Here is a 26691-nt window from a genome sequence, read left to right as displayed (position 1 = left end):
TTCCTGATCTTAGAGGAAAGTTTCTCAGCATTGAGAATGATGTTAGCTGTGGGCTTGTCGTAAATGTCCTTTTTATATGTTGTTACATTTCTTCTGTATCTAATTTGTTGAGAGTTTCTTTTTTATCATGAATAGATGTTGAATTTTGTCAAATGCCTTTTTGCATTGATTGAGATGATCATATGATTTTTATCCTTCAATTTGTTAATGTGATGTATCACATGGATTGGTTTGTATATATAGAAATGTCCTTGTGTCCCTGGAATAAATCCCACTTGATCTTGACATGTGATTTTTTTGATGTGCTATTGAATTCATTTCACCAGTATTTCTTTTTTCGGAAGATTTTATTTATTTATTCATGAAAGACACAGAGAAAGAGGCAGAGACATAGGCAGAGGGAGAAGCAGGCTTTTAGCAGGGAGCCCAGTGCGGGACTTGATCCCCAGACCAGTATCATGCCCTGAGCTGAAGGCAGGTGCTCTTTGGCTGAGCTACCCAAGCATCCCATTTGCCAGTATTTCGTTGATAATTTTTGTGTCTATATCCATCAGGGATTTGTCCTGTGGTTTTCTTTTCTTGTAGTTTTCACATCCGACTTTGGTCAGATTATACTGATGTATAATTCTGGCCTCACAAATGAGTTTGGGGACGTTTCCCCCTTCAATTTTTTGGAAGACTTTAGAAGGATTAGTGTTAATTCTTCTTTAAATGTTTGATAGAATTTACTAAGGAAACCATCTGATGCTGGGCTGTTCTTAGTTGGTACATTTGTGATTTTGATGCTCTCCTTACCAGTAATTGATCTGTTCAGATTTTCTATTTCTTCATGTTTTTAGAAATTTATCCACTTTTTCTAAGTTGTCCAATTTATTGGTGTATAATTTATAGTTTTGTCTTATGATCCTTCACATTTATGTGGTGTTGGTTGTAATATTTTCTCTTTAAATTATAATTTTATTTATTTAGATTGTCTCTCTTTTTGTTTTTCTATTCCTTGATGTGTAAAGTTAGGTTTTTACTTGAGATTTTTTTTTCTTAATGTATGTGTTCATTGCTATAAACTTTCTTCCTAGAAATTCTTTTGTTGCATTTTATAAATTTTGGTATGTTGTGGTTACATTTTTATTTGTGTCAAAATATTTTTTTATTCCCTTTTGATTTCTTCTATGATCCAGTGGTCATTTAGGAGTGTGTTGTTTAAATTCCATATATTTGTGAACTTTCCAAATTTTTTCCTGTTAATTGATTTCTATTTTCATATCACTGTGGTCAGAAAAAATACTTAATGTAATTCCTATCTTCCTGAATTTCTTGAGAATGGTTTTGTGGCTTAACACATGATATATCCTAGAAATGTTTTCTGTGCTTTTAAAAGGAATGTATATTCTGCTGCTATTGGATGGAATATGTTGCATTTGTATATGTCTTTTAGGTTGGTCTACAGTCTCGTTCAAGTCTGCTATTTCCTTATTAATTCTCTGTCTAGATTATCTATCCATTGTTAATAGTGGAGTATTAAAGTCTTTATTATTGTATTGCTGTTTATTTCTCCTTTTAGTTATTTGTTTTACATATTTAGGTACTTTAATTTTGGGTGCATAAATATTTACAACTGTTGTATCTTCTTGATGAATGCATTTCATTTGTGATTTGACAACTTTCTCTGGTGTATACTTTGACAAATTTAGCACAATATTTCGTATACTACTATAGCTCTTTCCTTTGTATGAGGCATACATTAAAATATATTTATAGCATCCTATTTTATGTTACCATCTTGACTTTGATAGCATATGGAAATTATATTTGTACTTCTCCTCCCCTGTATCTTAGATTAATGTTAAAATTTACATTTGTTTATACTGTGTATTCAATATGTTACTGTAATTATGGTTATTTATAATACATTTGTTTTTCAACTTTAAACTAGAGCTTTATACATTCACACGTTTTTGTGATGTTAATTACCATCCTTTTATTTCAGCTTCAAGAATTTCCTCTAGCATTTCTTGTAATTCAGGTTTAGTAATGATGTACTTCCTCAGTTTTTGTTTGTTTGGGGAAATCTTTGTTTCTTTCATTTCTGAAGGACAGCTTTGCCAGGTATAGTATTCTTGATTGAGGGTGTTTTTTTCTTCCTATATGTTGAATATATTATCCCACTCTCTCCTGACCTGCAAAGTTTTTGTTGAGAAATCTGCTTATAGTCTTATGCAAATACCCTTAAAGTGACAAATCATTTTTGTCTTGTTGATTTCAAAATTTTCTCTTCATCTTTTACTTTTGTCAGTTTAATTATTATGTGTTTTGGTATACTTTCTTTTTGGATTCAACCTATTTGGGATTCTTGGCTGTGTTGCACATACAAATGGGACTACTGGGTGGGCTTTCTGATTGGGAAGGGCTTCTGGCTGTGCTCCACAGTCAGAAGGGACCACTAGTAGGTTGTAGACTATATTCCCTGTCAGGATGATGCCACTGGTCAGGGATATAGGTTGGGCTCACAATTGTTCCTGATCAGCTAAGGTCTCATGCTGTGCTCTATGATCAGGAAGGTGACAAGCTGTGCCTTGAAGTTAGGTGGGGCCACAGGGCGAGCTTCACAAGGGAGTTACTGGACTTTACTGTTGAACAAGGTTGCCAGCCACGCTCTCTGGAGGAGAGAGGCCTCTAATATCCCAGAGCTAGGTGGTGCTAGAAACTGCATCATCTGCTTGGGCAGGATCACTGTCCAAATTCTCTCATCAGGTAAGGCTGCAACCTCTGCTCCATGATTGGGCATAGTCGCTGACTAGGTTCCCTGCCTAAATAAGGCTTCAGGCTGTATTCAGCAATTGGGTAGGGCCAAAGGCTGGGCTCTGTGCCTGGGTGATGCTGTAGTCTGGGCTCTGAGGCTGCCCAGGGTTATTGTTCAGCCTCCTTGGTTAGGTGGGGCCAGAGGTTATGCTTAGGGCACGGCTATTAGCTTGACTCCCAAGTGGAGCAGGGCTGTAGGATGGACTCTATGGCTGCCTACATTCTCTGGCCAGGCTTTCCAAATCAGTGAGACTGGAGGCTATACTCACTAGTTAGGCAGGGCTGTGAATTTTCTTCCTTTCCCAGATGAGGGAGTTGAACAAGCTCCAATGCCAGTATGCCCTGTTGACTGGTAACCCAAGTCAAGTAGAATTGCCAACTGAGATTCTTGGTCAATAGGAGCCACTATTCAGCTCTGTAGAATGAGCAGAACTACAGGTTGGGTCTGTACTTGGACACGGTTGCAAGTGAGAAAACAGTCCACCAAGATCTGAGTGCTGGTTGCTGTAATCCCTGTCTTTCTTCTTCTTCTTTATCTAATTCTTAATAAGGGAGGCCTACAGATTTTCCCAGTGATGCTCATGAGGTGACACCTGAATAGGCCTTCTGGGAAATATCCCACAATGCTGAGGAAACTTAATGTCTACCTTGGGCTCTCTTTTCCCTTTGGAGAAACAGTAGGACCAGGGGGGACTTCTCTGTGTGCCATTGTGCTGACCTGGGGGAGGGGCAATTTGATTACAGTGTAACTATTCCTCTTACTCTTCCAGTGTGATCCTTCTAGGTCTCCATGGTCCAGAGGGATGCTTTAGCCTCACCCCAGTGCTGGGATTTTAACAATGGTATCTAGTCTGGATAGCTGTTATTTGGTCTCCTTGGGAGGGAGACTGGTCAACAACAACTTATGCTGCCATTTTTTTAAAAAGATTTTACTTATTTATTCATGAGAGACACAAAGACAGAGGTAGAGACAGGCAGAGGGGAAAGCAAGCTCCCTGGTGGAAGCCTAATGTAGGACTTGATCCCACTACACCAGGATCACAACCTGAGCCAAAGGCAGATGCTCAATCACTGAGCCACCCACATGCCCATATGTTGCCAATTTTATGACTACTGGACATTATACTAGAAGAAGGTATTTTTTACTCTAGTAGTTAGATTTCTGAAGCTAAATATACTGTCTACATTACAAATTGAACTTACATTAAAGAAAACAAATTGAACTTACAGATTTTGAACTTCAAGATTGCTTTCATAACACAAGATCTCTCATTACTAACTACCATATGGATCAACCACAGGGATTAGGTCATCTTCATTTTTGTGTTCTAATAATACCTAGAAAAACCTCTTCTATATGCTAGGCACTCAGTTAATGCCTGTTTATTGGCCACTTGCTTATCTGAAGTAAATCGAAAAGTTGCTATGTGGTCACCAAAGCACATGTTTTTTATGCTAGAGCTACAGTTCTGAGGCCAGACATTGAAGGTGGGAAGATTTCTGCTTCTATTTTGGGGGTAAGAATAAATATAATTTTGGATTAAGATGAAAAAATAATAAGGAAATGTTCTAATAGTCTTTCAATATCCATGCATTATTTTAAAACATTTCAGAATACAACAAGATTTATATGTGGAAAATACCATCCTTGCGGACTGTAACAAGGATTGCAACTGTCCAATTAAAATGTGGGACCCTGTGTGTGGAAACAATGGTGTGTCATATATGTCAGCTTGTCTTGCTGGTTGTGAGACATCCGTTGGAACAGGAATAAACATGGTAACACATTCTGTCGGTCTCTTTTACAAAACTTTGGTTTTATGCATTGCATTGGAACTTTCCAACATGAAATGGGTCCACATTTCATAAAAGTAAAATTAAAGTCTTTCTGTATGTTCATTTGATTTACCTTTTATTTCATAAATCTTATTTTAAACCTGCACAGTGTCTGACCACTGTTCTTTTCCTTTAATTAATTATTTTTATTTGAGTATACTGGACACCAACCATTGATCTTTAATTCCATAGCAGTTGATATTATTATTTAACTCATTTTAAAAATATTCTGGACTGAAATATTTTTATCATTGAGATGGAGTTGGTTGTTTTGATCTCAGCTACCCAGCTAATTGGTTTGCCATTTTTTTCTCTTTTTTCCCCTTTTCTAAATATATATATGCATGTGCTTTCTGTGTTTTTCACATTCTGACAGCTTTTTGAGAGGATAGAATTAGGCTGCTTTTTTCTCCTGAAAATTTTACAATATTTAAAAATTTGTTGGTAATAAAGTAAAATATAACTTTTGATTCTTATGAAAACCTGAAAAAAAAAGAAAAAAGAAAACCTGGAAATAGGAGTTTTTAAAGGATTGACTCTACTCCAGTTTTGAAATAAACTATACTTTTTGAAACAAAGCTTTATTCATAAAGCTAAATATTTCAGCTGAATATTTGAAAACAAATTTTGTTTCTCATACTTCATGTTGTAGCAAAACACTATGCGTCTTTAACAGACATGACTTTAGGATAGCTGAGTGATTGCAAATTTACTCCATATTTTAGAAAGAAATACCATTTTTCTAAAACCACACTTCCATGTTTTGTTTTAAGCTATAATCCTGAGAAGCACCATAATAGAGATGAGAATAAAGGGAATAAATAGTCTCCATCTTGATCCAGTTGGCTATGTAGAAAATATTTGTGATGTGTGTTCAAAGTTTTACTTTCTTAAATAGGATATTATTTTTTGATAGGTGTTCCAAAATTGTAGCTGCATTCAAACCTCAGGAAATTCATCTGCAGTTCTTGGGCTGTGTGACAAAGGATATGACTGTTCCATGATGCTCCAGTACTTTTTAATCTTGTCAGCAATTGGCAGTTTCATTTATTCTTTATCTGCGATCCCTGGATATATGGTTCTTCTAAGGTACAAAAATTTTCTTTATTTGGATTCCTTCTTGGTCCTTTACTAAGGTACCTTTTTCTAAAAAAGCCACTTAAAGCCTATATTATCTAAGAATTCAGTGCTCTTTTATATCATGTATTAAGAATTTTATATTAGGTATTGTTGAATTTTATAAAATTTTGATGTTTAGGGATATGAATATTCATCTTTTAGCATTTCCCTCTTTATCTTTCCTGCCTTATTTTTTGCAACTAAATTATGTGAACCTCTCATTGTTGACACAAGAAGAATCATTAAATTTTATTGTAACCCATATGAAATGGTCATTTTGATAGATAAAGAGTGGTTACCTAGCAGTCATTTCATACAGTTCAAGCTACAGGACAGCAAAGTGTAAAGCTGTCAGAAACCTTGGTGTCACCACTTACTATCTACAGGGCATAAACAGGTCACTTGATTTTTCTTTGCTTCATTTTTTAAAAAACAAAAATAGGCATAATAATAAATACTCAACTTTTTTTACAAGGCTATCAGGAGATACAAAAGATGAAGGACTTTCTAAAACTAGTAAACTGCAGAGCTAGAATTCAGACTTGGTGTAGTACACATGTGTGCATTCAATTCCAGCATTTTGCATGCCTAGAAAACAATCATAAACATTCCTACTAAGCAAAATGTGCATTTTTATCTCTTCTTCATATTTTATTGGAACTTTGAAGCAGAGTTAAGATAATTGCGATTCTCAGTCCATAGCACATTATCCTTATAGGCAAGGATAAGTTTTCATTCTTGTTTTATTTTTGCTTTTTTCATTCTATTTTTCACTCCCTCTTATCATAGTCACCCACATTAAAATGATAAATATGGATTATCCTCTGTGAAATGCTAATTTTTTTGTGAGTTTGTGTTTTTATATTCACACAAGGAGGTATTGTGCTATAAATCTTGCTTTGGTTCATAAGGTATAGGCATAGATAAACTCACCAAGTACTACTAGTACTTGTGAGCTATCTCACACCTTCACTACATGGGAGTTCCTACCTCCTTACAGCCTCACTAACACTTGGAATTATCTTACTTTCTGATGTTGACTACTCCAACACGTGTAAAATGGTAGCTCACTGATGTTTTAATATGCGATTTCCTAATTCATTATATTTAAGTATCTCTTCAAACTTTTAGTAGCTATTTAGGCTTCTGATTCAAGATGTTTATTGACTTTCTTTGCCCATTTTGTATTATATTTCTTATATTTTTCTTGGTGATTTTGCTGATTGCTGTCTAAATTATAAATATTAAGTTTTTAAATATTTCATTTATTTATTTGAGATAGACCAAAAGAGAGCATGAGCAGGTGGTAGGGGTAGAGGGAGAGGAAGAAGCAGACTCCCCACTGAGTGGGGAGCCAGATGTGGGGCTTGATCCCAAGGCCCTAAGATCATGACCTTAGCAAAGGCAGACACCAAACTAGTGAAGCCACCCAGGCACCACTAAATTATAAATATTAATGTAATATTTGTTTACATGATACAATTATCTCCTCCTCTCTCATCGTTTTAAAATTTCTCCAAAGCATCTTTTATGAACTTAAATCTTAAATTTTATTGTACTGAAATCTAATAATTTTCTTACTTTAGGGTTTATGTATTGGAGAGTCACATTTTAAAAGTGTTTTTATGCTCCTAATTTATAAAAATATTCACCTAAATTTTATCTAATAGCTTTACAGCTTCACCTTTTACATATGGTTCTTTAAACCATCTCAAGTCTATCTTTATGTATGATGCAAGGGAGATAGTTATTCAGTGTTATTTTTTTCCATATAATAAAGCAGTTTTTCCAGCATCAATATAAATAAGAGGTCCCTTCTCTGTTGATTTGTGGTGCTACCTTTACCATATCTCCAGTTTTAATATTACATGGTCAATTTTCACTTTTATTCTTATTCTACAGTTTTGTTTGTTTTCATACAGTACCATATTGATTTTATTACTTTGACATGGTATCTGTTAATATCTCATATGGTAAACTCTTCTTTACCCACCCACCCCTAACACCTTTACTCTTTCTTTATTCTTTTCTTCACAAATTGATTTAGCTACTGATGTATGGATCTTTATGCTCACATAGGAATTTTGATGGAGTTTGTGTGGATTCCATAGATTATTTGGAGAAAATCTGGCATCAAATATTTGTGAAAATCAAATCTTTCCATTTATTTAACTTTTCTTCTATAGATAATATACACATGTATATACAAATGTATACATACATATAAAATTATGTCATTTATAATAATAAATATATTCATATCCACATATATCAGTCCACACAGAGATATGGATATATTTTTATGGATACATACAGGTATGTAAGTATTTGTGATTATAAGTGGTACTATTTTATATTTTCTAGTTGATTATTGTTGATTTAGAGGAATGTTGTTAATTTTTTAAAGTTTATAATCCAGCAACTTTTCTTATTCTAGTAGTTTGTTTATTTTGTTAGGCTTTTTATATATAAATATGTGCAAATATGGAGAGTTTTATCTCTTCACTTCTAAACCTTACACATCTTAGACTTTTGAAATTTTCTTATAGCTTCAACTTAGACCAAAACTCTATTAAACAATAGTGGTGATAGTGAGTATTCTTGTACTTTTCAAATCTTAATGGAAGCCATACAACTTTTTCCATTATGAGACTTGCTATAGATTTTCAGTATATAGTTTTCATCTAGTTTCTAAGTCTTTACTAATGAAATATGTATTAAACTTTATTAAATGTATTTTTCTGCATCTATGATTTTGTAACTTTTCTGCGTAGTGTTTTTAGTGTAGTAAAATTAAGTGGTAGCTTTTTTATGTTGAACTGTTTGCATGGATGAGAAAAACCATAGTTATGGTATATTTTTAAAAGATTTTATTTATTTATTTGAAGAGGGGAGGGGCAGGGAGAGAGGGAGAGAGATAATCTCAAGCAGACTCCCTGCTGAGCATGGAGCCTGATGAGGGGCCCAATCTCACAATCCTGAGACCATGACCCAAGCTAAAATCAGAAGAAGGATGCTTAACCTACTGAACTACCTCGGTGCCCCAGTTACAGTATGTTTCATATATGATTTGGTTGTTTAAATAATACTTTATTTAAATTGTTATATCTATGTTGATAAGCAATAAAGACCTATGTTTTATTCTTTTTTTTATTTGGAATCATTTGAGGCCCCCAAAAATGAATTGATAAATTTTCTATATTTTAATTTCTGAAACTATTTATATTAAATATCTGGCTATTAAAAGTTATATAAATGCACCTGTAAAAGTGTTTACATGTTGGGCTCATTTGGACAGTGATATTTCATTATTATTTCCATTTATTCACTGTTAGTGCCTATTCACACTTTCAATTTCTACTTATACCTGTTGTATGCTGGTTAGTACATAGATAATTATAATATTATTTTATCATTCTGATACTCTGATGTATCTGAAAGGTTTTCCCTGTCTTATTAGGTGTTTTGCTTATTTCCTCTTTTTTATTTTTTCTTGATCATTGTTGCAGAGGCTTGTCTATTTTTCTTCTTTTAAAGAATCAGGTTTTAGGGAAGCCTGGGTGGCTCAATGGTTGAGCATCTGCCTTTGGCTCAAGCTGTGATCCTCGAGTCCCGGGATCGAGTTCCACACTGGGTTTCCTGCATGAAGCCTGCTTCTCCTCTGCCCATGTCTCTGCCTCTCTCTCTTTCTGTGTCTCTCATGAATAAATAAATAAAATATTTTAAATATGATCAGGTTTTAGTTTTGTTAATTTTTATTTCATGTATTTCTGCTCTTCTTATTTTTTTTTTTTGCTTTTAGACTTGCTCTGTAGTTCTTTATCCAATGATTTGAGTTTAATACTTAGATCATTATTTTCATTCTGACTACTGTGTATAAGGCTGTACATTTCGTTTCAAGTATTACTTTAGCTATGCCTCAACTAGCATTTTCTGTGAGGCTTATTTCTAACTATTTTGTGGTTTCTTTTATTATTTGCCCCACTAGACCAAAGTTTATTTATTAATGTGTTATATAATATATATTTATATATCACATCTATAAGAACTTTCTATACTTATTCTTTTATTATTGATTTTTATATTCAGAGAACATGATATGAAAGATAACAGGTTGGGGAGGTAGGATATTGAAGCTTTCATTGGGGTCTAGTGCATTTTTTAAGTATTTCATGAGTTTCTGAAAAGAATGGGTTACTTCTGCATTTGGGGTTTACAGTTCCCATATCTCTTGGATTGCAGTAAAGCATTGTGTTACCAAAATTTTGTAAATGTAACTCATCAGTTTTTCAGAGATAGGTGTTAAAATCTTTAAATATTGTTGATGCATTTCCCCCTATAATACTGTCAGTTTTTAAATTTATGTATTTGGAGACTATATTATAGGATGCAAATGTGCTTTTGATCATTATACTTCTGTTATTAGCATCACTTAATTCTCTTCTTTATCTTTTAGTTATTTCTTTCAAGGAATTATATTTCATTTCTTAGTTCTGAAACTAGGGATAGTACCAAACCCTACACATATTATATTTTTTCCTATATATACATAGCTATGATATAGTCTAATTTACAAATGTGACACAGCAACAGATTAACAACAATAACTAATAATAAAATGGAACAATTGAAACAGTATACTTTAATGAAAGTTAAGTGCATGTGGTCTCTCTCACTCTATAAAAATATCTCATTGCACTATACTTACCCTTTTTCTTCTTGTAATGATATGAGATGATAAAATGCCTACATGATGAGATGAAAGAAGTTGAATGAAGTAGGCATTGTGATACAGGGATTGTAGTATTCAGCTGCTTTTGATCTTCCGATGATATGCCAGCAGATGAACCATCTGCTTCTGGACTCTAGTTGACTGTGGGTTAACGCAAAGCATAGAAAGTGAAACCACAGATAAGGGGGAACTACTGTATATATTGGATGTTCTGCTGCTTTGAAAGCTGTATCTTTCAAATAGTTAACCTGATTATTGAAATTCTTAACCACATTAATGTTTTACTTTCAAAACTTTTCAGTATTAATATCTACCCCCTAATAAAATAAGTATCTAATCAGGCTCTCTTCACATCTCTATTATCTTCCCCCATCTCTTGCCAGGGTCATATGGTAGACGTTAACCACTGGATTTTTATTAGTATTACTTGTGTTTCTATTTTTGCGGAATCTCCCCGGATCTCCTACCATGATGGTAGAGGGTGAAACATCAATGCTATTCTGCCAATCTGAAAAACGATTTCAATTTTTCTCAGCATTTTCTCATGATTTGTATGCTAATTTTTCTGATTCTTGGATTCTAGACATTGACATTATTATCAATGACAATCAATGATAAAGTTCATAGAACAGTTTAAACTGCTTAAACAGTTAAATAATTTCTTCACTATAGTATTTCATGCTTCTGTGAGAGATAAAGGGGAAAGAAAAAAATCTTCAGTAAAATTGAAATGCCCTATTCTCTGTATTAAATGGAAACCATGGGACCAAGAGGATCATGATAGGTCTTTCTGGCTTTTCTTAACTTCTAAGTAAAATCATTGATGTTGTCTAAATAACCTATGCATCAGGAAGATAATGTCTAGATCAACTTACGAGATTTTTTCAAATTTTATACTAAAACACTTACATTGAGAAAATGTACTATCATTTTATTGACATGCTAAAAATGTATTGCATGCTTTTGTGAAGAAAGCTACTTTTATTTTCTCAGCTTTGAATTAATCAGGGAATGGAAGGGAATATAGTGAATCAAAGTGACTCCTTTGGGGAGCTAATCATGCTGATGCTGGAGTGGGACACAAAAAAGTCCAGTGGGGAATTATAGTCTTCATTTCTATAGGAATTTCAAGCAACAGTGCAAAAGTGGGGGAATTTTTGGAGAGAATTGAGATTTCTGTGTGACTCTTGAAATGATACCAAATCATTTAAAATATATTTGCTTTGGATTTCTTGATCACATCCCTTTGAAAATTTTTAGTCTTTCTTTCTGCCTTAAATTTACTTATATACATTCTCAGCTTTTCTGTATTTTGTCAACATAAATAAGCTAAATACAGCTAGGGTTACATCATTTTTGTTTTAAGCTAAAGATTTAATCAAGAACTACCACTTCAATACGTGGATATTGGGGTAAAAATTGATATGACATACTTTCTTCTTTGATAACTCTCTGATAGAAATGAATGAGCAAAAATGATGGGTAAATGCCAAGAACCAGAAGTAGAGGTCCTGTGTAGGCTGTAAGCTGAATAATTAGACCTTGGATAGCCAAGACCTGAGCGCGCAAAAAAAAAAAAAAAAAAAAAAATCTGGTCCCCAGTGTGTTACTTACTTGCATATAGTTTAAAGAAACTATGACAAAGTTTAAAGCTCTACTTTTATTTTATTTATGAATTTACCTTTTTTTTTTTAGGTGTATCAAGCCTGAAGAGAAGTCTCTTGGTGTGGGGTTACATACATTTTGCACAAGAGTATTTGGTAAAAATAGTAATTTTTCCAACATCATATCAAAACATTATTAAATGCTAAGAAAATTAAATCATTCTCTTGAAGTAACAGTCTAGCAAATATCCCTTCTGCTTATAGCACTTTGTAATTTGTATGAGAATGAGGTACAAGAAGAAATAGAGAACTACCCCTTTTTATTTAAAAAAGATCTATCTGAACTTAATTCTACTTTTTATCTATTAGAAGGTTTGAAAAGCAAATGAACAACAACAACAAAATGCTTTGTTAAAGTAAAATGTACATGTGATTGGTCCAGAAAATTGCAGGAAAAATATAAAGAATCATTAACTCAATGTTTTTCTATATCAATAATGTTTATGTTGCATTTATCCATCACAACACTTATCCTTTATAATTTGGAAACTTTATAGTAAAAGTAACTTCTGATTTCTAAAAATAAATTTAAATCATTTTATTCATATTTTGTTAAACTTTATTTGTTCTACAAATAGAGAAAATTAAAATGTTTTCAAACAAAATAATGTGCTTTAATTCTTACCTTGTTGATGGATTTTTCTTTCTCCCTTCTTTAATTGTAGCTGGAATTCCTGCACCTATTTATTTTGGAGCTTTAGTGGATTCTACATGTTTACATTGGGGAATGTTGAAATGTGGTGAGTCAGGGGCATGCAGGATATATGATTCTACCAACTTCAGGTAAAGATAATAAATTTTTTAAAGAATTACTTTCTAAGCACAGCCTGTACATAAAGTGGCACTATTCATGTATAGCATTTTCTTTGTCAGGTACACAGACTACCTTTGACTGTGTTTCCAGAATATATGCTAATACTATATATTTATTCCTCATTTATACATAGAATCTTATATTCTCACTATACTCAAAATACTTGTTAAATATAAGCATGGATGACTTGCCTTTTTAAGTGATCTTTGCTAAATTGGTTGCAATCAGTACATTATTGAAAGTAATAGCTGTACATAAACTACCTATCTAAATTAAATTACTCTCTAAAGTATTCCTATTTCATCTTACTTCATTTTTATACCTTACTAGCCTGAATCTTTACTTCCTTTCACATCTACCTCTATTTTTCAAAATGATATTTTTCCTCCATTAAATTTTGCTGACACAATAGTCTTCATAAAGGCTTATTCTTTTGTTAATATAAGTCTGATTTTAAACAAAACTCAAGATAATGTGTTTTTTAATGAAATGCTTCCATTTTGCTCTATTTTCATATTCTTTTTCATTTGGAAACCTGAATTTTGTTTAAATTTGTATTAATTTCTCTTGACGAAGCAGTACAAAAATTCATTTACTAAAAAACAATTTAGCATTGTTTAAAACATTCTAAGGTCTTATCTTTTTTTTTAATAAATTAATGTTTTATTGGTGTTCAATTTACCAACATACAGAATAACACCCAGTGTTATTCATCCTGTCAAATGCCCCCCTCAGTGCCCGTCACCCATTCACCCCCACCCCCCGCCCTCCTCCCCTTCCACCACCCCTAGTTCTTTTCCCAGAGTTAGGAGTCTTTATGTTGTCTCCCTTTCTGATATTTCCCACACATTTCTTATCTTGATTAGTAAAATGATATATGTGGAGAACTGTGAAGAGAGCAGACAACATGAGATTCATGTTTTCATCAGTTCTCTGTTCCCCTATAGCTCTACAGGGGTAATGTGAAGGTGGGCCCAGGCACATACTGTGTATGCAATGGGTTTGATTCACAGTTGAGAAACCCTGAGGATCACTAGTGTAGATTGGCCTCAACCTGCTGCCAAGATTCATTTTGATAGTAGCCTTAATTAAATGCTATTTCAGACAAAATAATTATATTTGGTACCATCCTCTATCAGTCAGATTAATTGGAGTGGCCGATAAAGTAGTGTACTCATGAGAAAATTCACCACATATTAATATTGTGTAGAAACAGGAGGTGGATATTGTTGGTGGACAGTTCTACATGGGTCTCTTACATTTCTGCATACCTTGTTAGCAGAGGATTTTTTTGTGAACTATCTTTTCAAGGACGTTTGAATAGTAAATGACCTTGGAAGATATAGATGATGTTTTCCTATTGGAGCAGAGTTTGCTGTCTAGGATGATAAAAATAATAACTCTCTCTAGGTCAAAGGTTGGCAGATTTGCCTGTAGACCATTTAAAAGAATGAGATTTCCTAAACTCAGGATTTCTCAGCTGTGACCCAAACCCATTGTGTGCACAAGGTCCACATAGGTCTTTCACCATGGGATTCCTTTGGGACTTGAAGATTAAGGAAAACCAGCCTGAACTCGCAGCTTTTGCTGATTTCTGTACTGTGAGTAAAAAAGTCCTTTGTCTCTGACATGGAAGTCTTGTATCTTGAACCAGTATCCATGCAACTGTGGCAGGCTAGCCTGTTAGCTTACAATCCAGGTAAAATCTAGGAGTCTTTTATAGTTCTTAAGAACAGAAATGCTGATTAACTTTAAATTTTGCCAAAAATGTAAGGCTAAAAGGATGGCCACTTATACTTACTTGACGCCAATAGAAAAGAAGAAAAAGATTAAGGAAAATTAAATGGAAGTAAGAAATAGGAAAATAAAAACACACAAAATAATTTGAAAATATAAGCCTAAGTATACCAAGTTTCACAATAAATGTAAAGCAAATGAATTTGCTTCTTAAAAATATAATGACTTCACATGAATTTCAATGTTTTCAAAATTCTAGCTATATGCTATTTGTAAGACACTGCCTACAAAATATAATATGAAGAAAGGCTAAAGATGAAGGTCAGAAAAGATATACCAGGCATATATTAAAATCAAATTTCTGTGGTTATATTAGTGACTGTGAGACAAAATAGAATTTAAATTGAAAAGGATTGGGGCACCTGGTTGGCTCAGTCAGTTAAGTTCCAATTCTTGATTTCAGCTCAGGTCTTGTTCTCAGGGTTGTGAGTTCAAACCCTGCATTGGGTTCCATTCTGGGCATGGATCCTACTTTAAAAATAAATAAATAAATAAATAAATACAGTGAAAAATGATTAATAAAGAAGAATGTTACTTAGTAATCAAAGAAACATTTTATCAATAATATGTAACAGCCATCAACCCATGTATATCTATTAACATAATCTTGAATATATAAAACAAAAAATTTACAAAATTACAAGAAATCTAAATCAGAGTGGAAAATTTCAACACACTTTCCAAACAGGTGAATAGAAAATATAGACAAAAAAAAAATCATTGATGATAGAGAAAATTTTGAACCACCAAATTGTACAAGAGTTATCTAATAAATATATAACAATTTTAAAAAGCCCAACCAAGAGAATATATATTTTTCTCAGGCCTATAATAAGCATTTATTACAACTAAGTCCAATGCCACAAAGTTAAAAAAAAAGTGTTGATAATATATAACCACTATTTTCTGTCCATAATGCAATGCAGTTAGAAACCCATGATAAAATTTTGCCAAAGCCTCACATTTGAAATTACTCATAGGTCAAAGAATAAGTTCTAATACAAATAATAAAATGACTAGAACTCTGTGTCAGTGAAAGCACTGAATAGGAAAACTTGTGGGACAAAGCTAAGCCAGTACTCAAATGTGTATTTAGGCCTTTAAATGTATATATGTTTTTAAAAAGACTGAAAATTAGTGAACTCAGAATTAAGAAAAAGGACAATGTAACTTCAAATAAAGTAAATAAAACCCTGATAAATAATTCGATAAGTTATGTACTGATATATTCCTATTTCAAATAAGAACAGTAGATACAATATATTTTTTATATTCCGAAGGGATATATCTGGGTTCAAAGATAATAAAAACGTTATCTAGCATATCTAGTTTTCCGGAACTAGAAATTGAACAGAAACATAAAGAATAAACATAAAGAAATAAACAGAGGTGAGAGCAAAGCCTAAATGCAAAGCCTTTAAACCTAGAAATGTGCAGTGGTTTCTAGGTGATCAGCTTCCAAAAAGAAAATAAAATACTTTTAGGAAGTCAAGAGATCAGATCCAGATTGAATGCTTTAATTCATGAGGTGGTATTCATCACTCTTGGACTGAATTGAATGGTGTCCATCAAAATTTCACATCTACCCATGATCTCAGCATATGATTTTATTTGGAAATAAGTCTTTGAATTAGTGAAATTAAGATGAGGTCATACTGGATTATGTGGGCTGTAAATCCAATCACCCATGTCCTTATAAGAGAAAAAGATGCACAGGGACACATACACAGGAAGATGCTACATAGAGACAGAGGTAGAGATTGCAGTATTGCATCTACAAATCAAGGAATGCTAAGGATTGCTGGCAATTACCAGCAGCTAGGAAGCGTCAAGGAAGGATTCTTTCCTGGAGCCTACAGAAGAAGCCTAGCCATGCTAACATCTTGACTTCAGGTTTCTAGCCTCCAGAATTGTGAGAACAACTTTATTTTGTTTTAAGCCATCAATTTTGTGGTGCTTTGTTATAGCAGCCCTAGAAAACAAATACAAACGTCATTGTAAAAGAGGTTTTGAAAGAATAAATACAGAGAAAGAAAGCCAGAACAATCAGCAACAACAACAAAATACTCAAAATTGTTTAGTTTTGCAAGCTAAAACTTAAAAACACTTGAATAATTCTACTGGCAAAAAAAGATAAGCACTTAAATTACCAATTGAAACATGACTTCATTCCAGATCAAATTTAATATAATGTAGGAGTTTGACAAAGACTTTATTTTATTTTTTTTTATTATTATTTATTTATGATAGTCACAGAGAGAGAGAGAGAGAGAGGCAGAGACACAGGCAGAGGGAGAAGCAGGCTCCATGCACTGGGAGCCCGATGTGGGATTTGATCCCGGGTCTCCAGGATCGCACCCTGGGCCAAAGGCAGGCGCCAAACCGCTGCGCCACCCAGGGATCCCGACAAAGACTTTAAAATAAGTGTGCTTAATCAGCTCAAAAAGATTAAGAATAATAAGTAAATGGCATAATATCCATTAAAAATGAACCAGAAATTGTAAGAAAAAGCAAGCAGAAATAAGAATATCAAAAAGAACTCTTGGGAAGATTAGAGATTAAATGTATATCATTGAGATAACAAAAGGAATCTTAAATATGTAATACATTTCAAGTTAATATAGTTAACATGAGAATTAGTGAACTGAAAGAGAGCACAGAAGAATTTATCTAGAAAAAAATCTAAATCAATAGATTTAAAAATCTATCAATAAATCAATAATCAATAATCTGAAGTGATTAAATCAATAATCTGAAGTGATTCAACAAAAATGAATGCCTAGATAATATTAAAGATCAGTTAACAATTAAAGCATACACTTCAAAAAAATTCTAGAAAGAGAATTGAGGAAATGTCAGATGTAAATTAAAGAATTAATGGCATAAAATTTCCTAGCATTTGAGACATAAATTTTCATATCAAAGGTGAACTTTTTATTTTTTTTAAGATTTTATTTATTCATGAAAGACAGAGAGAGAGAGTCAGAAACATAAGCAAAGAGAGAAGCAGACTCCATGCAGGGAGCCCAATGTGGGACTCAATCCCAGGACTCCAGGATCACTCCCTGAGCTAAAGGCAGATGCTCAACCTCTAAGCCACCTAGGCATCCCCACAGGTGAACTTAAAATGTATAGTAGAATAGATATAAATGGACATATAAGAGCAAAATTATAAATATTCAAGGTAAAGGAAAAAAACCCCATAAATTACAGAGAAATAAATATGTGGCTTACAAAGAAATGACAATTAGATCAATAGCAGATAGGTCACCAGCAACAATAGAACCTAATATCTCTGATCCTTATTGCTTTGTGTTTGAGTTAAAACAAAACCACAAACCGTATAGCAAGAAATGAGCAAATGTGGGCAGCCCAGGTGGCTCAGCAGTTTAGCGCCGCCTTCAGCCCAGGGCGTGATCCTGGAGACCCGGGATTGAGTCCCACGTCTGGCTCCCTTCATGGAGCCTGCTTCTCTCTCTGCCTCTCTCTCTCTCATGAATAAATTTTTTTAAAAAATGAGCAAATGTGACTATAAACTTTTAAATTTTCTTGATAACAGAAGACATTGTAAACAATAAAGAATGTTAAGATATAAAAACTAATGAAAACTTTTGGGCAATATCTATTAAGTTGTGTACTCTACAACCCTGAGACATATTTTAGAGAAACTCTTGCTTACATTAAAAGGAGACTTATTGCAGTATTATTGATATTAGAAAATGTTAAAACAAGTGTCCAATAGGGAATTGATTAATAAATTGTGGTATATTCACACATTGAAGTGTGGTGCAATAGTTAAAAATAAATAAAGTAGGGATGCCTGGGTGGCTCAGCGTTTGAGCATCTGCCTTTGGCTCAGGGCATAATCCTGGGGTCTGGAATTGAGTCCAAATCAGGCCCCTTGCAGGGAGCCTACTTCTCCCTTTGCCTATGTCTCTGCCTCTCTCTCTCTGTGTCTGTCATGAATAAATAAATGAAATCTTAAAAGAAGAAGAAAGAAAGAGAAAGAAGAAAAAGAAAGAAAGAAAGAAAGAAAGAAAGAGAAAAAGAAAGAAGAACTGTATGAGCATAGTTTTATTTTTTTTTGTATGAGCATAGTTATAAAATGAAGGGCTAACAAACACATTTTCAGAATAAAATATATAGTGCTATTCCAATTATTTTAAATGTAAAAACGTATAAAGTAATTGTATATGTTATGAATATAAACATACACACCTTGTAAAACTATAAAAATAAACTAGGAACAAAATCCATAACATTCAACATAGTCTTACATCTAGAAAGAGCTAAAAGAAAAAAAAATAGAAAGAGCTAAAAGGTCATATCATAGGGGTATACAGGGAATTTCAGTGTATTAGTATTTTCTTTTGAATTGGTCTCAAACAAAAATGGCAAAATTTAATCATTTTGAAGTACAAACCTATTAGTTAACTTTTATTCTGTATTTTAAAAGTGTTTCATAATAAAATTTTAGAAGTAAAAAATTTAAAAAGATGCAGAAATTAATAAATGGACTATACACCATAGAGGTACAATAAAAATAAAACACTATTTTTTGAAAAGATTAAAATATAATAATAATAACAATAATCTGAAAAGGCAAATAGGAGGTACAAATAAATACTATCGAGAATAAACAAGGAAATGTAAGTACAAATACTTAGGGATTTTAGGCACACAATTCAGAAACATTAAATAGATGGTTTTCAAGATGAGTGTATATTACCAAATTTTACTATAAATACATAGAAAACATGAATATTTCCATAGCTATTTAAAAATGTGAATCAGTCAAAAGTTCCCATCCCTAAAGGCACCACGTCCAGATTCTTTTTTTTTTTTTTTTAAGATTTATTTATTCATGAGCAACACAGAGAGACAGAGGCAGACACCGGCAGAGGGAGAAGCAGGCTCCCCATAGGGAGCCAGATACGGACCAATGGAGATCCCGTGATCACACCCTGAGCTGAAGGCAGATGCCCAACCACTGAGCCACCCAGGCATCCCTAAGACAAGTTTTATAAACCTTCAATGAACTAATGATTTCTAGATAATACAAGTCATTCCAAGAAATGGGAAAAAAGGGGAAAATTTCTTGATTTACAAAACTAGTACAATCTTGATATTTGCATTAGACAACTTCAGTAGAAAGGAAAAAATACAGGCTGATTTTACTTATAAATATGCATCAAAAATTCTAAATAAAAAATTAGCAAATCAAATCTAATATATAAAAACTCACTCATAGAATTTATATTAGGCATGCAAGGATGGTTCAGTATGAGAAAAATTTATCAATCTAATATACCTTATTAACACAATAAAGGGGGTAAAATCTTGAATATTCTGCTATGCAGAAAAATAATTTGGTGATACTTTACTTATTCATATTTAAACTTTGAGCAAGCTCAGGATAGAAGAAGAGTTTTCTTAAAGTAATTAAGGTTATTAAAAAAAAAAAAAAAACCCACAGAGTAGAAATCACAATTGATGGGGATTTCTTTGAAAGCATTTTTATTAGATACTAGAAAAAACCTGCTATCACTATCAGTATTATATATATATTTTTAAAGATTTTATTTATTTGAGAGCATGAGAGTGTGCATGCTTGAGCATGAGCTGGAGAGGGGCAGAGGGAGAAGCAGGCTCCCCACTGAGCAGGAAGCCAGATGTGAGATGTAATCCCACAACTCCAGAATCCTGACCTGAGCAGAAGGCAGGAAGCAGTCCCTTAACCAACTGAGGCACCCAGATGTCCCTCAGCATTACACTTAGAGGTTTAATTCAATGTAAAAAGATTTTAAAAACCCAAAAGATTAGAAGAAAAGAAAAGAAGTGTGAGTTTTCTCGATGAAAAATTCCAAACAACATTTAACAAACATTAGTTTGTTGTTGTTGTTATTAACAACATTAATAAGTGAGTTCACTTATATAAAATTGACATGCAAAACAATTATCTGCTATAATCTTCATGGGAATGAAATACTAAAAATTAAAGATATGCAAAACTAGCTTGTACTCACTACACTTTATTATTTAATATATTTTAATTATTATATAGATTTAATATATTTTAACATTTTTTTGATAGATACATCTACCTTGGCTTGCCAGCAGCTCTAAGAGGAACAAGCTATATTCCAGCCTTTTTAATCCTAATTATGTTGAAGAAGCGTCTTCTACCTGGTGAAAATGCCTCTTCAGGAACTGTGCTTATAGAGGCAAAGGTTACAGGAAAGGAAAATGATTGCAAAGATATGCACCAAAATTCCAAAGTTTTGAATGATGGTGAATTAAAAACTAAACTGTAATGCTTTATTATATCATGCTTCCCAGAGTTGGAGAATACACTACAACTTAATTGTTTTTAAAATCAATAGGGATACAGGGGGTAACTTTTTCTTGTTTATGAACCTCAAATTTTGGTGTTGTTTTGTTTTGTTTTTTACTCAAGATAAAGAAATGTTCATTGATGGTATTTCTGAGACATCAATGGCACTTTAGATATTCCTCAGAGGGACATTTATAACAACCTTCAAAACAAGAGATTAGAACCAGCTTTATTTTTATGTGGAAATAACAATTTCTCTTTTAAGTCATGTGAAATGAGGGTATATTTCCCACATTTCCTTTTCCAAATGATTCTAAAATTTTCCTATTATGAAAACCTATTTAATTCCATTGAATTTCTGTTTTGATGTTGGGGTTATTTAGAGAATGAAATTCTTACCTGGCTTACATGAATATTTAAGTATTTTATTCAAATTTATCACTTTTATGTGAGAGAGGACCACATTTCCTAATTCTAGGAATTGTTCTTTAACTTCTCCTATTCCTTTCAGACATGATTGTTTTAAAATAGATTACTCATTAATATGCCATCACTTTCTCTCATCTCGTTCCCAGCTTTATTACTCAAGTCATATATTTGCTCATTTTGTTCAGAACACTGAGAAACTGAGTCAGGTTATTAAAAATCATGTAGCAAAGATTGTTGGATTTTTTTTTTTTAGCAATTCAAACCTGGTGACTAAACTCTCTGTGAAAAACAAGTGTTCAGTCAAAGGATGAAAGGATAATATTAGAAAAATACTAGTCCTTAAGGCTGTAGTGTCAGATATTGTCAAAGGAACATTGTCCCAAATTCAAGAGACCTTCTGAGATCAATGTTTATCCTACTTATGATGTCCAAAGTTAGAACACAAATACTAATTTTCCATAAGTCATCTTAAAGAATGATGCTTTAAAAAAGTAGCTTCTGTTTTAAAACTGGGTTAATAAAATTCAACATACACATTTAAAACTAAATCTACTAAAAAAAAAATAAAAAAATAAAAATAACTCTACTCATATTATTATTTTGTCATTTATGATTACAATAAAAGGATGAAAGAATTTAAAAGACAAGAGACCCTATTGATGATGTGGGGTTTCTGGTTCAAGGGAGCAGAATAAGCAACCATATTTACCTAATCCTTATTTTCTCTCCTTATTCTCCATTCCACTTAAATAATAGTCAATACATAAAACATAATATATTTACATAATGGTGAGGAGATTACAAGGAGGGAGGGTGGAAAAAGTGGATGTCAATATACTATGGTTATATATGTGTAATATAAAGGGAATGTGAATTCCTCCAAGATAAAAGAGCAGAAGAGGTCATAATCTAGAATGCAGTCACAAGGAGCCTGGAATATAGGTAGGAGCCTCTGAGTTGCAAATTCAAATACCACCAAAAAAATTAGTAGCTGCACAGAAAATAAATCAGTTAATTGAAAGACTGCCTAAAGATATTTTGAAGACTAATATGATTTCCTGAATGATTATATGTGTCATATGAGAAGAAAGCAACTGAGATGAGAAGACTGGGTAGGTCAGTCTTTAAGAGTTAAATTTTGGACTTGTGGAGTTTGAAATTTCATTTTTGGTTTTATTAAATATAACCATGATTCAAGACAGGAGTGTTGTTGAAATGTGAGAGAAGAACTACTCATTGGAAATGAGGAATGTAATTCACGGTAGGTATGATTGCAGCAGTGAAGTAAAGTTGAGTGTTTACAGTCGAGGGTTAGGGTCTAATGACAAGAAATTTGGAGTTGGTGGGGAGGATGTGGCAAGAATCACTTGGAAGCTAAAAGGAGGAAAAAGGACTTTTTCTAATTCCAGAGATTCATGAGAAAAAGGACACAGCACCACATAAGAAGTTTTTGGGGGGAGGAGAGGAAGATGGTGGCAGAAGAGGAAACCCTTGGTTCATCTCATTCCATGAATCCAACTACTAGATAACTATCAAACATCCTAAATACTCCCCCCAAAATGGCCTGAAGACTAACAGAGCACACTCCACAACTAAAGGGAGAGAAGAGGTCACATCAAAGAAGGAGGAAGTGCAGAGATGGGGTTTAGGGGAGAAAAAGGTCCCAGGTGTTGTGGAGAGGCAGGAGCCATGGTCATGGAGAAAGGCAAGATTGAGAGGAGTGCACAGGGGGGTGTACAAGGAGAATGTTTTCAAGAATGTTTTCTTGAAACCAGTAGTGCTTGAAGACTGAGGTTTAAAGGTCAGCGGGTTTGACTGGGATAGAGCCCTAAGGGCATTGAATTGTTGAGAGAGAGAGAGAGAGAGAGTAGGCAAATGATAACTGGGGCAGTGTGGAATCAGTGACTGACAGAGCACCTGAGGCACACAATGGGGAGATTATTTGCTCTTCTCAGAGGGTGTTCCTGAGAGGCAGCATTCAAGGAGTGAACAAATCGCGCTGGCTGGCACCATTTCCCTCCTCCACCCCTCAGCATAAACACAGAACAACCTGCAGGGAATCAGCTCAGCCCAAACACTGGCTGCCTGACTTGCTTACACCAAGCTCCACTCCCTTGCACTCTGGCAGGACTGTCCTTCTCAGTCAGACTTGCCTCAGTGTAGCAGACCCCTTACTCCCCAGAAGGTAAGCACAACCCCTGCCCACATCGTATCCCCTGACCAGAAAGTTCTGCAGGGCCTCAGTTCTGGTGGAGTTACTGTCAGTTTTTTTTTGTTTGTTTGTTTAATAGTTTTTTTTTTAAAAGATTTTATTTATTTATTCATAGAGAGAGAGACAGAGAGGCAGAGACACAGGCAGAGGAAGAAGCAGGCTCCATGCAGGGAGCCCAACGTGGGGTGGGACTTGATCCCAGGTCTCCAGGATCACACCCTGGGCTGCAGGCAGTGCTAAATGGCTGCGCCAGCGGGGCTGCCCTACTATCAGGTTTTATTTCACAAGCAGAACAGAATACACTTAGTTAAAATTTGCCAAATTCTGGCCAGGGACAAAAATTGTCCACAACAGATAAGGAGAGCTTCTGTAGACAACTGGCCTAAAGGATAGAGCAGCCAAAACACAAGAGTAGAGCAGAAGCAACACATACCTAGGACACTCCCCAAAGCATCAGGCTCTGGCACCTCATGATCTCTTCCTTAGGCCATTACTTCTAGAAGCTGGTGACTTAACTGACTTTTTAAATGCAGAAAAGTAGACAGAGACTTAGACAATGAAAAGGCGGAGGAATTTATCTCAAATGAAAGAACAAGATAAGGCCGTGGTGAGAGATCTATGTGAAACAGATATAAGCAACATGTCTGATGGAGAATTTAAAGCAATAATCATAAGTATACTAATTGGGTTTGAGAAAAGAAAACATCAGTAAGACCCCTACAACAGAGATAAGAGAGTTAAAAAAGAATCAGAGATGAAAAATGCAATAAACAAGATTGGAAACAGGCTTGATACAATGAACAGCAGGCTGGCAGAAATGGAGAAACAAATTAGAGACCTAGAAGGCAAAATAATGGGAAATCTGAATCTGAACAAGAGAGAGAAAGAAGTACTATGGAGCACAAGAACACACTTAGGGAACTCAGAGACTCCATCAAACATAAAAACATTCATATTATATGAGTCCCTGAAGAAGCAGAGAAAGAAAAGGCAGCAGAAAATTTATTTGAGGAAATAATAGCTGAAAACTTCTGTAACCTTGGGAAGAAAACAGACATCCAGATCCAGGAAGCACAGAGAATTCCTATCCAAATCAACAAAAGCAGGCCAAAACCAAAATGTATCACAATTAAATTTGCTAAATATAATGATAATGAAATAATCTTAAAGACCAGAATTAAAATAAGTAACTTACAAGGGAAATCTATAAAGTTAGCAGGAGATTGCTCAGCAGAAACTTAGCAAGCCAGAAGAAAGTTGCATGACATTCAACATGCTGAATGGGAAAAATCTGCAGCCAAGAATACTCTATCCAGCAAGGCTATCATCATGAGAAAAGGAGAGATAAAGAATTTCCCAAACAAAAACTAAAGGAGTTCATGACCACTAATCTAGCTCTGCAAGAAATATCAATGGGGACTCTTAGGGTGCAAAGGAGAAATCAAAAGTGACAAAGACAGAAGAGGATCAGATAAATCTCCAGAAACAATGACAAAACAAGTAATAATATGTTAATGAATATATATTTATCAATAATTACTTTCAATGTAAATGTACTAAATGCTCCAATTAAAAGATACAGGGTGTATTGGGTGATAGGCATTAAGGAGGGTAGTCGATGTAATGAGCACTGGGTGTTATATGCAACTGATGTGTCACTAAATTCTACCCCTGAAACTAATAATACACTATATGTTAACTAAATTGAATTTAAATAAAGATTTTTTTAAAAAAGATATAGGGTGTCAGAGTGGATAAAAAAAAACAAGACTGGGATCCCTGGGGGGGCGCAGCGGTTTGGCGCCTGCCTTTGGCCCAGGGCGCGATCCTGGAGACCCGGGATCGAATCCCACGTCGGGCTCCCAGTGCATGGAGCCTGCTTCTCCCTCTGCCTGTGTCTCTGCCTCTCTCTCTCTCTCTGTATGACTATCAAAAATAAATAATTAAAAAAAAAAAAACAAGACTAATCTACATGCTATCTGCAAGAGATTGATTTAAGACCTAAAGACATCTGCAGACTGAAAGTGAGGGGATAGACAAACATTTATCATGCAAATAGATGTCAAAAGAAAGCTTGAGTGGCAAAACTTATATTGGACAAACTAAACTTTAAAACAAGACTGTAATAAGAGAGAAGAAGGGCACTATATCATAATAAAGGGGCCTATTCAACAAGAAGACCTACTATTGTAAATATTTATGCACCTAATATGGGAACAGGCAGATATAAATAACAATTAATACCAAACATAAGGAATTAGTTGATAATAATACAATAATAGTAGGGGACTGTAATACACTTACATCAATGGACAGATCATCTAACATCAACAAGGAAACAATGGCTTTGAATGACACCCTGCACCATATGGACTTAACAAACATATTCAGAACATTTGATCCTAAAGCAGCAGACTGCACATTCTTTTCAAGTGCACATGGAACACTCTCTAGAATAGATCACATATGGGTCACAGATCAGGTCTCAATCAGTACTAAAAGATTGGGATTATTCCCTGAATATTTTCAGGCCACAGTGCTTTGAAACTTGAACTCAAATACACGAGGAAATTTGGAAAGGACTCAAATACTTGGAGGTTAAAGAGCATCCTACTAAAGAATGAATGGGTCAACCTTCAGGATATTAAAGAAGAATGAAAAAAAAAATACAAGGAAACAAAAGAAAATAAAAACAGTGGTTCAAAACCTTTGGGATACGGCAAAAGTGGTCCTAAGAGGGAAGTATATAGCAAGGAAAATCTTAAACTATCCAACCTTATATCCAAAGAAATAGAAAAAGAACAAAGTCTAAAGGCAGAAGAAGGTAGGAAATGATAAAGATTAGAGCAGAAACAATAGATATAGAAACAAAACAAAACAAAAAACAAAACCCAATAGAATAGATAGATGAAACCAGGAGCTGGTTCTTTGAAAAAATTAATAATATTGATAAAC

At 33.9% G+C, this 26691-nt stretch overlaps 2 protein-coding genes across 13 annotated transcripts in view; one reads left to right on the top strand and one right to left on the bottom strand.

The window, feature by feature from the left end:
• LOC121480029 (islet amyloid polypeptide) overlaps positions 1-15180 on the bottom strand; it is a 98483-nt gene extending 83303 nt beyond the window's left edge. The window contains exons 1-2 of the mRNA XM_041736280.1: positions 15124-15180; positions 10463-10627 (exon numbers count right to left, since the gene is read on the bottom strand). The gene's annotated coding sequence lies outside the window, so the exon portion shown is untranslated. The remainder of the gene's footprint in view (positions 1-10462; positions 10628-15123) is intronic.
• The window catches only part of SLCO1A2 (solute carrier organic anion transporter family member 1A2), a 120033-nt gene extending 98280 nt beyond the window's left edge, over positions 1-21753 (top strand). For all 12 annotated transcript variants that reach the window (XM_041736271.1, XM_041736276.1, XM_041736275.1 and 9 more), the window contains 5 exons: positions 4413-4578; positions 5552-5724; positions 12182-12246; positions 12816-12933; positions 20856-21753. In XM_041736271.1, coding sequence (XP_041592205.1) covers positions 4413-4578; positions 5552-5724; positions 12182-12246; positions 12816-12933; positions 20856-21075 — 742 coding nt within the window. In that variant the 3' untranslated portion in view covers positions 21076-21753. The remainder of the gene's footprint in view (positions 1-4412; positions 4579-5551; positions 5725-12181; positions 12247-12815; positions 12934-20855) is intronic.
• The last annotated feature ends 4938 nt before the right edge of the window (positions 21754-26691 follow it).

Source organism: Vulpes lagopus, chromosome 21 (assembly GCF_018345385.1).
Source record: "Vulpes lagopus strain Blue_001 chromosome 21, ASM1834538v1, whole genome shotgun sequence".
NCBI classification, from domain to species: Eukaryota; Metazoa; Chordata; class Mammalia; order Carnivora; family Canidae; genus Vulpes; species Vulpes lagopus.
This window is presented reverse-complemented; position numbering and strand designations above follow the sequence as displayed.